Raw genomic sequence first — 16,745 nt, forward strand, 5'->3', positions numbered from 1 at the left:
TTGGTTTTTGGTTGCTCTTAAGGATGTATGCTAAAGACTTTGATGTGTACAGTGTGGTGTACAAGGTTTTATCTATTTTTGTTCCCTTTAAACTATAATTTCCTTATTGAGCGTCATCTCCATAGTGTTATATCAACATGCACTTCCGCACACCGCTGGGTCTTAAATTAGAGACTGACTAAAGGTGGCGTGGGTGGACACTTCTCTTTTGCTCATTACTTCATCAACAAACAAGGAACTTCCACTACTTTCCTGTGTGTGTGTGTGTGTGTGTGAATAGGAACTCAGTTATATGGTACTATTGACCAGAGACATCAGCATACATCCCAGACCAATCCGACCTGACTTATATCAGCCTGTATCCTGTTTTTTGTAGCTGCATTTTCTTTCTGTCATTTTTTTCTGACAGCTTGTGCAGACATCTATACATAGCATTTGAGCATCTTGACGGTGCCGATCATTTCTTATGCTGTCGTGAAGTGCATGTTCATTAATTCTTGCTCAGTTATGCATTGCCATATCCATCCCCTTCACCTGCCCTCCATTTATACCTAAACCTTAGCTCAGCATTTTAGGTTTGTGCTACATCTGTATTTTTATCCAAGTTTTTTTAGCCTGAAGGCCTTTCAGTGGTGTCGAGTTCTGGACTCGGGGCAGGACACCACACTAAAGACCAGGCGATGTGGGCAGTTACAAGAACCATGTGCATGTTCTTCTTTTTCAACTTCTTTTTTTTATCACTGATTTGTGACATGTGTGTTATTAACATGGGTGAGGCGGACCTCGCTTTCCAGAAATACTCTGTAACTGATGTGTGTTGTTTTTTCTTCTTCTTTCTTTTGCGGTGATGGACGTTGGCGTGGCGTTTGCGTGTGTGTCTCCTTTGCCCGGTCTTTTTATAACTCGGCCGAGCGCTCCTCTTTAATCACACACCGGGAGGGAAGGAGGGAGAGGGAAGGAGTGAGGGAGGGAGGAAGGCGGGCCGAGGCGCTGCGTGTGTGTAACGCGATAGCTGCGCCGTCCCGATGCCATTACACACACACTCTCTCACACACACACGCTGTAGGCTACAGCTCGGAGCCACATCTCTTTCTTCCACGCGGTGGAGGACTGAAGGCGGCGGACACGGACAACTCCGGACACGCACGCGCTCCACGGAACATACGCCTTAACCATCCCATTACGCGTTCACCTTATTATTATTATTATTATTATTATTTTTTTTTTTTATTGCTACAAGTGAGGAAAGTCACAAAAACTGACAAGACACCTGGCGTCATTGGGATTGGATAGGAGCTTCACTTACTTTCACTACCAGCTCGAGGAAATCAAGCGACTCGAACTTAACGCAGCTTGTTTTCTCACACTTTGGTGCTCCCAATGCCATGATTCATAGTCAGCCACCAGAAAGAAAAGTTGTTTAGACAGCTCAGTTATTCAGAAATCCGTTGTTATTATTTTTCAGCGTTATGTTGTGCCGAGCGCTCTGATCTGAGTTTCCTTGCGTGGTGAAGAATAGCGCGTGTAACAGGCGAGCAGCACTGGAGAGGAGAGGAGAGATCATCGCCGTGCTGAAGAGCTCTTCTCGGTGGATAAACCCGTTTCTCCACGCCGAAAGAGGGCTGGGATTCAAGAATCAAGACTTACTCTTACACGCTTTTTCCTTCAAGGGTGGCACATTTCACCCGGAAAGATGGATTTAGCCACCAGACTGTATGGATGCTTACTCGTGTTTTATTTCTCGTCACTGGTTTACGGAGATCCGGGTAAGTTAGGGGGGTTTATTCCAAACCATCAACATTTTTTCTCCACATTTGTATTTGTTTGTTTGTTTCTTTTAATAACAATCCCATAGCCTGCATTTTTGCCCTATTTTTTGCGCTTTATAGTTTCATACATGGACCGGGGATGCGTTGCGTGTGTGATTTATCACCAAAATGTGTTTTGGGGAAATCTCGAGGCAACTGGTGTTAAATCAGCAATACCCTTTTTTTTCTGATGCGGAAATAACATGTTGTCTTGATCGAAAAGAAAAGTACAGATGCATTAGAAAAATAAAGATTATTCAGTAAGAAATTAGTGATTTTATTTTATCAGTCAGAGCTGTAGGGCAGCGTGATACAGGAGAGCCCGCTGGACAAGCATCAAGATCCGTTTTATACATTTGATCTGGGTCTATTTTATTTTAGCACTTCGACACCATCAACATGGTTTCCCCATTTCTCTTCTATTTATTTATCCTTTATTCGAGGTGAATATGTTATAGCCTGCGTAACACCGGGGAAGTGAGAGGTATGTCACTTGGTCGCGCGCTCTCATTAAATCCATCAGATTTTTTCATGAATGGGATCGTTTCCCAGCCTTCATTAGGTAACCATGTATTAAACTGTTTACACAGGGTAATTAAAGCTATCCACCGAGCGCCAGCAATAAACAAATGCATTATTTATTCTGCATTACCTTTTTCTTCACCACTTTCTGAGCCAGGTTTGCGCGTTCAGGTCTCACAGCTTTGCGTTCACGACTGAAGATTCCGTATTAATAGATGTATTTATCAATGCCTAGACTTGTGGAGGTTCCTGGATAAATCTCGTGATCAGCTTTCACGCCAGTTCCGGGGTCCGCGCGCGTCTCCATCGAGCGTGTGTGTGTGTGTGTGTGTGTGTATGTGGAAACGATATCAAGTCCAGTGTTTAAAAGAAAATACACGCACATGAGAATTAAAAGCACGCAGATCTCTGTTCTCTAGAATAGATCTGCTTAATTCATTCCAACATTATTTGGCTTGGCGACAGATTTGTTCTTCTGAGGCGCATGGAAAGCTTCTGATTCAATGTCCTGGATGTGAATTGTAATGTAAAGATAAACTTGTCCAAATCACTGTTATGAAGTCCAAGTTGGGTTCACAGCACGGATCTTTTCACAAAACTTCATCATAACCATTTATACATTTGGTTTTACTTTGCTTAAAAACGTGTTTTATTTGTCTTAAATATGTTGCTACTTGATTATGAATTACAATTTTATTTTCATGAACCATGTGTGGTATTAGAGAGCATTAATACAAAACTGGAACATATAGTCACTAAGTTTCCTGTTTATTTAGTTTCAGTTTGACCCTGTTCTCAGTCAAATTAGTTTGAAGCTTTTATTAGTTTTATTTTCCTGCTTACAGCCTGGATAGCGTCTTGTTTTTATTCGTTTCTGACTTGAGCTGTAGCATCAGTTCCGCAAGGGGCTTTTCCTAAGGGATCTTTTCTGAAAGCCCTGATTTCTTCCCCAGCAAACAGCCACTTCATTAGTCCAGTTATCCTTCTGAATGGCTGTGCTGGATCTATTAATGCCAAAGAGAGACAGTAAGCAAGAAAAACATGTTCCAAGAGAGGATACTTGTGTTTGTGGTGGCAGTCATGCTGAAAACTGCTGTGTTTGTGATGTGCGGCAAAAAAATAAATAAAAAATGCAACTCGCACTGTGCTTAGGAGTAGATGAACGGTACACTGGGATAACTTCTTTTGGTTTGGGAATCAAGAAGGGTCAGAAGAGTAGCAGCGGTTAGTTTATCCGGTAGAAGAAGTAGTTCAGTCATCAAGGATATATGATAACATGGAAGAGCTTAAGCTCTTCATCTCAGTGATTAAGAAGCAGCTAATTATCAGCTGAAGTCTGCTTGGTGTGGATGGAAAATCTTGTCAGACCGTTGCTGCTGTTTTCTTCTTGCATTGCTCTTCCCTGGAAGTAGCTCTGGCCAACTCACCAGATTTGAAAGTAATTTCTGTGTGTGTGTGTGTGTGTGTATGCATTCTCTCAATGCACTAACACTGTACTTCTGGCCAATCGTTGGGTCACCCGTACCTGGTGCTGGAAGTGTGTATAGGCTAGGACAAATTCACACACTCACCTGGCCACCTGCAGAGCACCAGTACTGTAAACAGGCACCAACATGGCTCGTGCAGGCTGGTGTTCATGGCATTTGCACAGCGTGGCTGGAATTTAGCTTTAATATCTGGCCTTGTTAGGTTTTCTGTGTGCTTTCGGTTGGCTGATAGCAGGTTGGCTGCACTTTCTGCTGCCTTTCTGATGGGACTTGGAAAATGTTTCTACTTTCTAGCCAGTTGTTTCACAGAATACCAAAGGGATATGATCTCTTTAAAAATTTCATCGGAGGGTTTTATCGCTGTGCTGCTAAACCCATTTGTCATTTTCTGTTTTTGCTGTTCAGAGACTTTGAATGTTTTTTTTTTCTATTTGCTTTTCTTAAGTATCACTTGGGTTTTCTTCTGTACTGTTTCCGCTTTTGCTAAAGTAAGTCAGCAGTATGTTTTCTCAACCCATCTGTCCCTGTGCGTGTGAGAGAGTGTGTGTATGTGTGTGTGTGTGAAAGAGAGAGAGAGAGAGAGAGAGAGAGAGAGAGAGGTGCATTGTCAGGTTCAGTCCAGCCTCTCCTCTTATTTCTTTATACTGTTGACACACAAACTGATGAGACACAGATGTAAGACTTTGGCAGCCACTGAGCAGCACCGGTGTGTGAGTGTGTGTTTGCGTATGTGTGTGTGTGTGTGTGTGCGCATATGTGCTAACAGCAGAATCACAGGACACAGCAGATCACTGCATTCCTTGCATACAGAGCAAACCCTCAGTCAAGGTTATGCCACGGACCACTGTGTATAGTCAAAAAGCCAAGGCTCGGTGGGAAAAAAATGGAATGTATGGTGCACCCTCTCTGTGTTGTCTTCCCTCAAATTTATTGCCAGCCCACAGTATCAATTCAGAGGTAAAGCAAGAATAATTGCTTTAGGTTGAGTGGCAAGCCTGTTAGAACAGCATCTGCTGCTGTCAGATCTAATTGAGCAGAATTGGATAAATGTGTGGTATCTGTGCAAACAACAGCCATTATGGAGATTGTAGTTGCCTTATCTTGTTGTCATGTTGCTTTGTTTTTCACATCTCTTTTCTGTAGAACAATAAAGTCCTCTTTAAAAGAGGATGAGCTTCTAAATCTGCCAAAAAAGAAGGTCGGCTATTTGCATTTGGGCCAGTAAACAAGTATTCCTTTATTCCATCTCGTTTCATGTTTCTGTGTATCGTTTTTTTTTCCTTTCTCATGAGAAGAAACATGCTGAAATTGTGCTATTAGAATGAAATTCAAAGCAAGAAAGAAACCTATAAATAATGCAGGTCTGTTCTCCTTCACTGTACCGTTTACAGTTCCTTATGGCTCGGGAGCGGGTGATGAGTGAGATAAGTTTAGGGTTGCATGCATGCGTACAGGCAGCGTGTGCGGCTCTATAATCAGACCCCAGTGCAGTGTTGCCTTTCTAAGGAAAGGAAATGCAGGAAATAGGGGGAAAAAATCTGAAAGCCTATATTGACAAATCATTGATCTCCTCTATTTCAAGCCGGAGAAACCTCTCAACTCAGCAGATCTTCGTGCTGACAGAGAGTGTCGTGTTTGTATCCGCTTGCATGTGCACATGTTTAATAAAAGGGCGCTCATTCATTCAGGCAGTCAGTCCTCGGTTGATCAGTTTATAGGAATGAGAAAATTATTTTGAGCCTTTATGTGGGCGCTCCTAAGATATGCTGTAACTATTCCGCTGTCAGCAACACATAATCTCTTATTTTTACTAAGATACCCAGCGACTCAGCTATGCCTCATCTCTTAATTCAAATCTGGCTTGCATGTGTTATTCGGGATTATTGCACTTTTCAGCAAATGCAGCATTTCACAATCTTCATAGTGCACTTTTATAGTTTTGCATTTACTATAAAAAAAAAAACCCTTACATATGACAGGAATAGTAAAAACAGCATCATATCCGTTTTCCATGCAAACACACACACACACAAACACCAAGCTTTATTCCGTTGCCCTAGTCTCTGAAGCTGTGTGTTGCTCTGATAGCATGTGGCACAGTGGGTAGATGGATCGACTCCTTTAGCAGCACAGGCACAATAATTCATAAGGCCATCACACTGCACAGCAGCATCTCACGCTCTCTCGCTCTCTCGCTCCGTCTTTCTATCCCCTTCTCTCGCTCCTTCTTCCATTCTGAACTGAAATAAATTCTCACACAGTGGCAGGCTGGTGCTGCTGAGACCTAGAGCCAGGAGAGGAAGAGCACCCCCTAATGAGAGCCTGCAGCGTGTCGAACCTATATGCGCATGCACTCGCATAGAACAAGGTCTGTTGCGAAAGTGTTGAGGCGGCAGAATTTTAAGCACAAAACCCTGTACATGCTAAACAGCACTGAAAGAGCTGCAGGCAGTGGCGAGGTCACTTAATTGCTGTCAAACAGGCAGAAGTGTTTCAGGCTATTTGTTTTTGTTGTTATTGTACATAATTTGTGTATGTGATGTTGATGTTGTGAAGTGCTCTGTGGCCTGTGGCCATTGGGGAACCAGAGAAGGGCAGCCTGGCATATCAAATGCAATGGAGCGGAAAGCACACCTTTAAATTTCTAATAGCCTTCCAAATGTCACCTCTTGAAAGTCTATTACATCTCACCCATCTGGGTCTATTTTCCAATATTTGACATGAAGAGCTTTGGAGAAGGCCCCACATCTTCGAACGGTCGACTGTGTAACAGTTTGGGTAAAAAAAAAAAAATCTGCAGGAAAAGTAATTTAGAATGTCAAGTGAATATGATTGCTGCTGTGAAGTTCTTGGGATCTTCATAACAACTGAGCAAGCGCATTCGTCATATATACGACTTCACAGTGCATTGTGGAAACCCACTATAACACTTAATCACACCTGTCACCCATTCCCAGCGTCCCCAGCTGAGCTTCTCCATGTGGCACTGGATCAAGCCCAGATCCGTACAGTGATGTACATGTGTGAGGTTGGCTTGTTGTATGTCTGTAAGTCCTTGCTAAGGCATTGGCAGTTTACTGTAATGAGTGAGTGTGTATTTTTAGATCAGAATGTGTGCAATTTGTCAAGTCATGTGCGTCGTTTACTTCCTATCAGTGTGAGGCATGACTGCAGTTTATCAGGCCTGCCTCCCACTTGGTTAACATTTAATATGTTGCGTTCCTCTCAAATATTAGAATAATGCTGCTCCCTAGCGCGAAAGCACAGGTTAAATAATCTGAACTGTATACTCAGGGGAAACAGAAATGAAAACATTATCAATTATTTGAGCTGAGGGACCTGGAATCTGGTAAAACAGATCAAGGCTAGGGAAAGAGAAGTGAGAGAGAGAAAGAGATAGGGAGGGAGAGAGAAGCAAGAGAGATGGAGAGAAGCGAGAGAGAGAGAGAGAGAGAGAGAGAGAGAGAGATGGGGAGGAAGAGAGAAGAGAGAGAGAAAGAGGGAGAGAGAGGGCATGAAAGAAAGAATGAATTGAACGATTGCCCTCTTTGCTCTCCTTGTGCAAAAAGGCGTCTTTGTGGCCAGATGCTGATCTCACAGTATTAAGGTGACCTTTGACCTGAAGCAGACACACAGCCTATATGCTGTTTCCTGTTGCAGGATAGTGACTCTGTGTACTAGAGGGGTTAATTATTTTAAAGATGTGCAGATTGAATCAGAGATCATGTCCCAATGTTTGCAAATGGCCTGTCCTTGCTTTTACATGACAGGAGACAGAGACAGGCTAATGGACTCAGGACAAATAGTCTTTAAACATGTCTGTCAGGAATGTACACATTGATTCTTACCCTTTTCATGCTGATTCATTGAGTCAATTAAATCCATTGTATTAATTCATGACTCATGTAGTTTAACAATATAGATGCTGAATCACTTGTGGTGAATCATTTGAACTGAATCTGACCTTTGCTTCATTTCCAGAGCCATGTGGTGGGCACCGGGATGCCAGCGATGCAGGCTATATCACCACGCCTGGTTACCCACAGGAGTACCCCCCTTACCAGGACTGTCGCTGGATCATCACGGCTCCAGAGCCCTCACAGCGCATCGTCCTCAACTTTAACCCCCATTTTGAGCTGGAGAGACTGGACTGCAGGTTAGGGGACGTCACACAACACATGTACTTCAGAGCTTTAAACAATATATATATTTATATATATTGTACTCTGACGTACTCTGTTGAATATGTTATGAAGTACAGAATTAAGTTATACATATTGAACTGGCAGTGTAGCAGATGGAGGTTTTTAAAGGTGTTAGACTCAGGGCACAAGGCCACTGATATTCAGTGCTTTTTCTGCAGCAATTTCATGTCACAAGAACACAGCGCTTTCCTTTTTTTTAACTGTTACATTTGAGCAGAGCCTCCAGTCTGGCACCAAACTACAATTGGAGGATCTCCCAGTGCTCAACTGGAGACAACTGAGTCTGGCTTGCAGACACCTCAAAGGACAAGTGTGAATCCTACACAATAATTAAATATACAATAAACAAACCATTGTGGAATCGCAGGGATTATGGAAATGTACAGTATGGATTTGAGAGCATGCCACAGGCTTGGTGGCTGCTGTGGTGAGTCCACCCCCTGTTGGTCAGTAGTGGAAATGCTTGGAGGATGTGAATCAGAAATGAAGTTTATTTTAGCACAGTTGTTTAGTGAATTAAGACTTCACTACAGAATGATATAGGATTAACAGGTTATAGGTTATGGAAATATCAGCTGAATTGTGTAGCAGACTCTGCCATTTCAAGCTTTCTGAAGCTAGATTAACATTTTTACTATATTAATAATACATAGGTATGTACAAAGATCTTTATAAACAGGCTTGACATTTCTTTGTTAGAATTAGAGCATTAATATTTTACCAGCTGTTGTTGTCAGTGCTCTCTTTCCCAGCTAACACGAAAGGAGAGGGGAGGGAGAGAGGGATGTAGATTTTGATCCATCTCTCGTTCTGCTATTTTAGTTACTCCTCGGTGATTTGTATGTTGCTGCTATATTTTGTACTTTTCCCCTGCTTTGGCTTGATTTTTATAAGAGTCGACATGTTCCATTACTTCGCACACCTCATCTGGAGAGATGCTGCTTTTTTACACAAGTGCATTAGTAAACACTACTTTGTAGGGCGACTCTTATTTATTTATGGAGACCTGGTGCACGTCATTCTTTTAGGAAAACAGGTCAGTGGGTGTTTTCCCCAGTTACCAGGAGAGGATGTTCTTAGGTTTAGATAAACAAAACTAAGAGCAGCAGCTAGGAACATTTCCTTTCTGTCCGTATTCCATTTAGCTCCAAGTCTGAATTTTTATGTTAGGTTGCAACTTCACAATTTGTCCACAGAATGAATAAACACTGTTTAACATTTTGTTTGCTATTCTTGTGCTGCTCAGAAGAGAAGTGGTACATGTTGGCACAATGGTACATGTTGGATTGCCTCTTTGGTGAGTGGCCAGAGCTGATATTGAGCTGAATGCTGATAGCTAGTGAAGAAATGAGGAGAAACTAGATTGTCAGATTGAGGGATGGACCATTATCTAAGGATGCTAGTTAACTAGTTAAAAAGTTAACTAGGGACACCAATATCAGAGCTAAAACCAGATAATCTTCTGTTGACAAGTTATGTGAAACATCAGAGGTATGACTGCAGTGTAGTTTAGAACAAGCTGTGTCTCATGTTGATGTTCATGATAAATGTTCTGTCAATCAACATAATGTTTTTGGCATATAGATCAGTCCAGAATATATTTTCTATTTAGGTTTTTGCATTTTATCCAGTGTGACAAATGAGCCCAGAAGTAGCAGTTTGGCATAGCTAGGATCAGAACTCACAATCTTCCACTCAGTAGCTTAATACTTTTAAATATTGTGCTTCCACAGCCAAGTCCAAACCAGCCAGAATTTAACACCATTGTCTGATTTCCCCCCGATTTCCTATTTGTTTACTACTTTTCCCCATATAAGTGTCTTTTCTGGATCCAGATGGCTGAATTAAGGGCAGAGCAGCTAACACTGATGCAGCTTTTATAGCTAACCATGATAAGTGAGAAAGTGTAGTCAACACAAGTGTCTCATTAAAAACAAGTAATAAAACTTGTACCCACTGGCACATAGTAACACAGTGCCCCATTCACAGCTCTTTGGCTAGAGGTTTTCTATCTTACTTCTTTGCTAAACATCTTCATGAGAGTAAATAGTGTGTCCTAGCGAGATAGATAGCTGAAGGGACTGCCATATTGGATATCTCTAACAGTGAGAGCTTTGTGAAAAGGACAGGCATTTCTATTGTAGCATACAGACTTATAGCTAGACATCAAAATGCGTGTGTGTGTGTGTGTGTGTGTGAGAGAGAGAGAGAGAGAGAGAGAGAGAGAGAGAGTGAGTCAGGGGAGTTTGAAGATGAATTAAAAGCAGTGTTGTACTGATGGCTCCTGTAGTGACAGCCCCTCAGGCTAGAGTCCAGACTCAGCGGAAGCTGAAAAACAGCACACTCACCCATACACACTGGGGTAGAGGGGATTCCTCTACACTGCTGAATGTAGACTACATAACCACTTAGGTAGCAAAGGCCACTTAGCCTGTGGGGGTGTGTTTTATTATTTTAAACTTATTCCATTGTGTATATGCACACTGTCTAATTTAGGAACACATAAACAAGTGTTTATTTGAGAGAGCTGAGGAAGAATCATGACTTATTGACCTGACATCACATTGCACTCTATGAATCTTTACTACGCAGTCAATCTCTGGATGCATGTGCCTCCACTGCACTATATATGAATCATGCCAACACCAGGACACATTATATGGTGTAGACATTGTGAGCAGAGCGTATATCTGATCCGCAGGCCCCATTTAGCTCTCTCCTGGCCACAAAGCCACTCCTTTAGCAGCTAAGTGCCCTGTTTAATTTATTTAACCTGAAGAGTTTAAACTGTCAGGTATTATTATGGAGGTCAGGGATCATGTCAGTGCCAGCCAGACAGGTTGAACTGTCTGGAGTAAATGTAGACACTGGTGTGGCTGTTACCATTACAGATGGTACCAGATAAATAGAAGATATGCTTCACCTTGCCGTCATACAGAAAGTTTAGTCTTTAGCGGTCTGGTTTGCAGCCACACCTTTGGCCGTCTTGTATATTGTTTTTCCATTTTGTCATCTCTGTCTGTGCCTCCGCTTTTTTTTTTTCCCCCATCGCCAGTCCTACTCCCATCAAATTTCAGTAAGTCATCTCTACAGATGCAGCCAGTCCTCTATTCTAAGTTTTCTACTTTGGAGTAAACAGTGTTAGTGATTCACACAGCTAGTGTTTAGCATGCTTACTGAGGAGACTGCAGTTTAGATCCTGTAGTTTGTCTCATGAGTGGGGTAAAACTGCGAAGGCTGTTTTGAACAGTTTTCAAATAGCTGTTGGAGATGCGTGCCAGAGTTCATCTAGAATGGATGAGTGTGCTGAGCAGAGGCAAATGGTGTTAAAAATGCAAATACATTCACTCTGCCTCACAAACAATGGAGCAGAGGGAGAGAGATGAGGGGGAAAAAAAAAGATGATCAGATAGCATTTTCACATTCTAAACCTAGGACATTATCGACTTATCAATAATGAATTGTTTTATTTGCAGCAAAACTGCATTTTACAGAAATGTGAACGTTCACCTCTGCACATTCAGGATCCTGTTACACAATGCAATGTGTGAAAAATCTCACTTGTATTTGTTCAACTGTCTTTCTACTTCTGTTGCGCATTTATTTTGTCAATTCCACATCAAATGATGTGTCATTTTTCAAGGCAGGGCAATGGTATTTTGTATTCCTAATAAATAATTTAGCTCTCAGTGTGAATGGCCAACATCTTTATTTATAAATTGCTCCAATTACTAGACCTTACCTCTGTTATTTTATATTAACCCTGGCTTTTCTTCCTGTTGTTAGTTTACTGTGCTAATGTTTTAAATCAGCTGCCACAAAAGGTGTCAGGACACTGAGGCCGAATAATCATAATCATAATGAGTCATTTTCTTTTCCTGTTATGTATTGGCTTCTGTTCACTTATAAGCCTCTGGATAATTTTCTGTGAATTGTTCTCGCTCTCTGTGATTGCTGCATCACTCGTTGTGGGGTTTCATTTACAACCGCTTCTTGATTAATTAACATGCATTTATAGAGTGAAGAGTTGAGGAAAAAAGGAGAGAACGAAGGCGTCGTAGAGTGCAATATTTGCAGATTGCACTGTGAGCTGCAGTGTGAGTGTTTGCAGTGAGAATATTTGCATTGGGAGGAAGTGCAGTGTCAGGATGGGCAGTCAGGTCCAGGGCTTACAGCTCAGGGCTCAGCTGGAATAATCATGACAGCATTGCCCCTGTGCCTCACTCCGCAGTGTGCATTATAATTCAGCAGATCACTCCACACAAGCCTGGCACAGCGCCAACTGCTTCCCGCCCCTCAGGGTTATAAATAGATTGATGTTGAATGAATATAAAAAGAGCTACATGATTTATTATGATATATCTGTAATTCAATCAAGCAAGCCACACTCCTGAATAGCATGGATAATGGATATAGACTGAGGATGAGCTGGCTGAAGGTGCTTTTCCCTACTCTTTGTCTGCCTTTCTGTCTCGGTGTACTCCTCAGTTCCCTTTGGAGCCCTCTCGCCTTTTTTGTGACTCCAGATGTATCTCTGCGGAGTGTATAGCCGACATATAGGATCCCTCTTTTCTAAGGGATTTCATTAATACGGTATAATTTAGTCTAATGCGCGAGGCTGAAACGTTATCATGGCATGTGTCTGGAAATTGCTCGCTCTCGTTGAGTAATGAATGTCATGGCATGTATGCACAGTGCATAAAGAATGTTGATCGGGTTCCAGTTTGAGAACGATTGGCAGATGGAGGTCATTATTGCCTTTGTTTTACAAAAAGTGTGGAAACTGTAAGTGTATTTACCCTGAAGATTAGCCCTAGTGCCACAGCTAGCCAGTGTTCAAACACTCCACATGTGCTCCACTGAGGCCTCTGTGTGCAGTGTTGGCCCTGTTTTAACATCTCTCAACAGTGAGCTTGGATTGTGACAGTAGCCTTGGAGCATCCTCAAAGTTTTGGTTCCTGATGCATGCTGGGCTGCACTGACAGACCCAGCAGCACCTTAATGTCCTCCAGCTGAGGACAGGAGACAGCTGCCTGGGCTCTTGTTCCATGAACACTGGTGAAAGGAGGATAGCATTAGTTTAATGCTAATTTGCTATACTAGCTGCCTCTCTCAGGTTGTCTGTGGTGGATGGATCTACATGGATTTAGACAAACACCAGTCTACCCTGACTAGGCTCAGTTCAACATAGCAAACACAGTCAACTTGTTGTTTAAAAAGCCAGATTTTGGTGGAGAAGAGCTTACAAACAAACAGACTCGCATCTGTTTCTCGGGTTAACCTTCTATCTGTGAAGGATTTTGTGTACGAAAGAGAGCAACAAAGCACTGCTCACTCTTCTCCAATGTGAAGTGACACATTGATGATAACCTTGTCCTACACCACTTCCCGGGGGTCCACCTGATCAATGGTTATTTTTCCACTTGTAATGAAGAATCAATGGATGGTATGAAGGAGAGCTGAACTCCAGGGGACTCATTAATGTCCCACACGTATAACAGTCTTACTCATGTTGCAGAAACATTTGTTACAGACATTGAACACGATTAACGTTATGTCGCAGAGCCGGAGGACCGTGGCCTTGCCTATAAGCACAGTTGCTCTGAGATATAACACTAGCTTAAGTGACTTAGCAGGACATACATCTATAAGGTCATTACTATAAAATATTTAAAACCTCCCTTGACATTAGGTCCTGGCCACACAGATACCGAATACCAGAAACAAGGTCTGTGCGTTTCTCATTTCCCTCACTGACTGTCTGTAGTGGGAAACTGATATGTACTACTTGGTTTCACACCCAAATAAATGTCCAGTTTTAGTTTGCTCTTTGATTTAACTCAGACACGGAGTTAATGATTTACGGGCATGTTCAGAATCATTCTTTTTCTCAGCTTTTTGCGGGTTCTGAGCAAGGTCCAATCGGTGTTCTTGTTTTTTTCTCACAGGAGAGAGTGTGAAGTCGTTTATCTGCAGGTTCTTGGCAGGACCTTGGGCTGTTTGCCAGGGATTTTTTCCTCATTATGTTTTAAAAGCATTGTTATTTGTTCGTCGTCATTGTTACTGATGTTTTCTTACTGTAAACAGATCTTTCCTTTGGTGTGTGACAGTGAAACAGTGATGGTCATTGTGTGTCATTCTGAAACTGAAGGTGGCCTCTCATTAACCCAGTGTTACCGGTGTGTGTGTGTGTGAAGCAGACCTCTGAAGCTTGATGGGTGTGTGCAGGTGTGAAAAAGATTCCTGCCTGAAAGATAGAACGTGTGAAAGGCAATTAGCAGGCAGCTCAGAGGGCAGGAGGTGGGGTGCTCATGCGCGCACGCACACACATACACACACACACACGTGTTACCTTGATCATGTCAAACAAAACCTCCATGGAGATTTCCCACAGATCCACACGTGAGGGGGAAAAATCGACAAAATTTCAGAAATAATGAAGTGAAACAAAAGGCAACTGCAGAATGAAACTTTCTGTGCCCTTTGACAAAGGAATAAATGGAAGCATTCTCACAGTCATGCAGCTTCACAATGCCGATAATCCTAGCATCCTTGCCAAACTGATACGGAACCACAGCAACAGCATCCCATAATAAAAATCTATAGAAATCTAATCATCCTTAGCATTCACTTTAAAGCAGCTGGTCATGTGACTGTAATGATTAGAGAGCAAGCGCTGCACTCCATGTGTCCTCATCACTGCATGAATGCTGCTATTGTAGCCTGTGTGTGTGTGTGTGTAAGTGTGTGTGTGCGTGTGTGTGAGTGTGTTAATTGACGGGTGGACTAAATTGGAATCTGAAGGCAACTAAAACTGCCCAAAGCCCCCCGTGGCTCCCCTCAGAGTACCAAACCAAATAACACACTGCTCCTGGCTGTCAGCAGGATGAAATTGTATCAGAATGAGAATGAGAGAAAGGATTATGATTACTGTTATTACTATTACTTATATTGCTGTTGTTGTTTGTTTTTCAACTATTCTTTTTTTTTTTTTAAAAAAACTAAATGTACAATTCCTTCTTTTATTATTTTTTATTTTTGTATTGAAGCCTAAGCTTCGGCAATACAAATGTACCTTTAATTGTCAAGCCAGTAAAGAGTGTTTAAACACTGGAATGTCAGTGTGAGAAAATCGCATACTCCTAATGAGTACTGGCCCTTGTGTTATTATACGGGACTTTTAGAGCAGATGCACACATATGTTTGCTGCCAAGGACCACTTTCAGTGTAAAAACAGTTCCACAGCCCACGTTTATTTTAGAATCCAAATATTTTAATACTTAAGCACATTAGGCACAGTTAGAGCTTTTTATTCCTCTATTCATAAACCAGTTAAATGTTTTTAAGTGCATTTATAAGACATTGTGTACCATATTAACAGTATAATGTTCGACTAACCCAGCATTTGGATTTAGCACTATTATTTGGATTTATTTGGAGATCAGTTTTGATTTGAAATGAACAATGTTTCTTCATAATTTTGAATCCAATCAATGCAAAAATATTAAAAATTATAATAAGGCTAAAGACCACTAGCCTGTACATTAAGGGTTCCTGCTCATGATGATTTCAGCCTTCACAACTGTCTCGCTTTTTGTGTATCTCGGTGCAGTCAGTGCTTCTTCGTGTCATTTTTGTGCTCATCATGGAGAGTAGATGCTTGATGGTTTTGTAGACACCTGCTGGTGTCTGTCACTTAATGAACCAAAGGCAGTGTTAGGTTTCAGTACATGTCTTCCTCCCCCTCCTTTTCCTGGCTCACAGCCTCCACCTACTAAACTGTGTCACACCTTCATCTTCCAGCAATCAGACTCGCTTTGAGTATTTATAAAATGATGGGAAAGGGAAAAGGAAAGGTGGATCTACCCTAGCAGGGGTCCTAATGAGGCCAGTGAAGCATGCAGGTCAGTAGCAGAAGATGATGCTTGAAAAGTAGCAGCAGTGGAAGAGTAGAGAACTTTATTGCCATTCTAGCCATATGCAAGTGTACAGAAACACTTCTCCAATACCAGAGCCTGAAATATGTTGTAGGAAATTGATAACAGTGTGGTACAGGATAATCTTCGGACAACATGCAGGGCAGATTAGGAAACATTACAGTGCAAATTAACAGGAAGATGGAAGACAATGAATACGTGCTGTGCAGAACATTAAGCACATCACAACAGATGTAACGGTGTGAGAACATACAGTACATACAATGACTGGAACGGTGTGTGTGTGTGTGATAGGTAAAGGTCTTAATGTTTTTGATAGAAAGAAGAAAAAAGATCTTTGCTTGGTATAAGGCACTGTTAGAACCCAAACAGAAATATCTACCTATTTGATGACAGTCAGCCTACTTCATCTCCTGGAAGCCTGCGAATTCACCAAACCTAATGACTGGCAAAACAAATGTAAGTCATTCATACAGGCTTCATGCCAACGTTTAAGCAAAACCTAACCACACATGCTGTTTCTCATTTCCTTCCCAGGAAGTCCAAATCAGCCTAAGTGATTCAGTGTTCTGAAGACAGCAGCCTTCAGAAGTGTCTTTGCCTAGCGGCCTTAAGCAAAGACACTCATCACTTATTCTAAAAGCTTTATATGTGAGAAAACGACTTGTCTTCCGAGTGCCTGAGTGATGTGTGAGCAGCTGGAAGAAGAGAATGACAGACGAAGCTCTTCACATTGGGGCTCATTGACTTCTCCAGCAGGCGACTCTTGACTCTTCAGCTGGAGCT

General features: G+C 41.9%; 1 protein-coding gene across 2 annotated transcripts in view; it reads left to right on the top strand.

The window, feature by feature from the left end:
- Nucleotides 1-1,038: 1,038 nt before the first annotated feature.
- The window catches only part of nrp2b (neuropilin 2b), a 67,704-nt gene continuing 51,997 nt past the window's right edge, over nucleotides 1,039-16,745 (top strand). The window contains exons 1-2 of one of the 2 annotated variants that reach the window (XM_058391713.1): nucleotides 1,039-1,766; nucleotides 7,799-7,973. In XM_058391713.1, the coding sequence (XP_058247696.1) occupies nucleotides 1,694-1,766; nucleotides 7,799-7,973 (248 nt within the window). In that variant the 5' untranslated portion in view covers nucleotides 1,039-1,693. The remainder of the gene's footprint in view (nucleotides 1,767-7,798; nucleotides 7,974-16,745) is intronic. The other variant, XM_058391712.1, reaches the window with a different exon arrangement.

This window comes from Hemibagrus wyckioides, linkage group LG06 (genome assembly GCF_019097595.1).
Source record: "Hemibagrus wyckioides isolate EC202008001 linkage group LG06, SWU_Hwy_1.0, whole genome shotgun sequence".
Lineage (NCBI taxonomy): Eukaryota > Metazoa > Chordata > Actinopteri > Siluriformes > Bagridae > Hemibagrus > Hemibagrus wyckioides.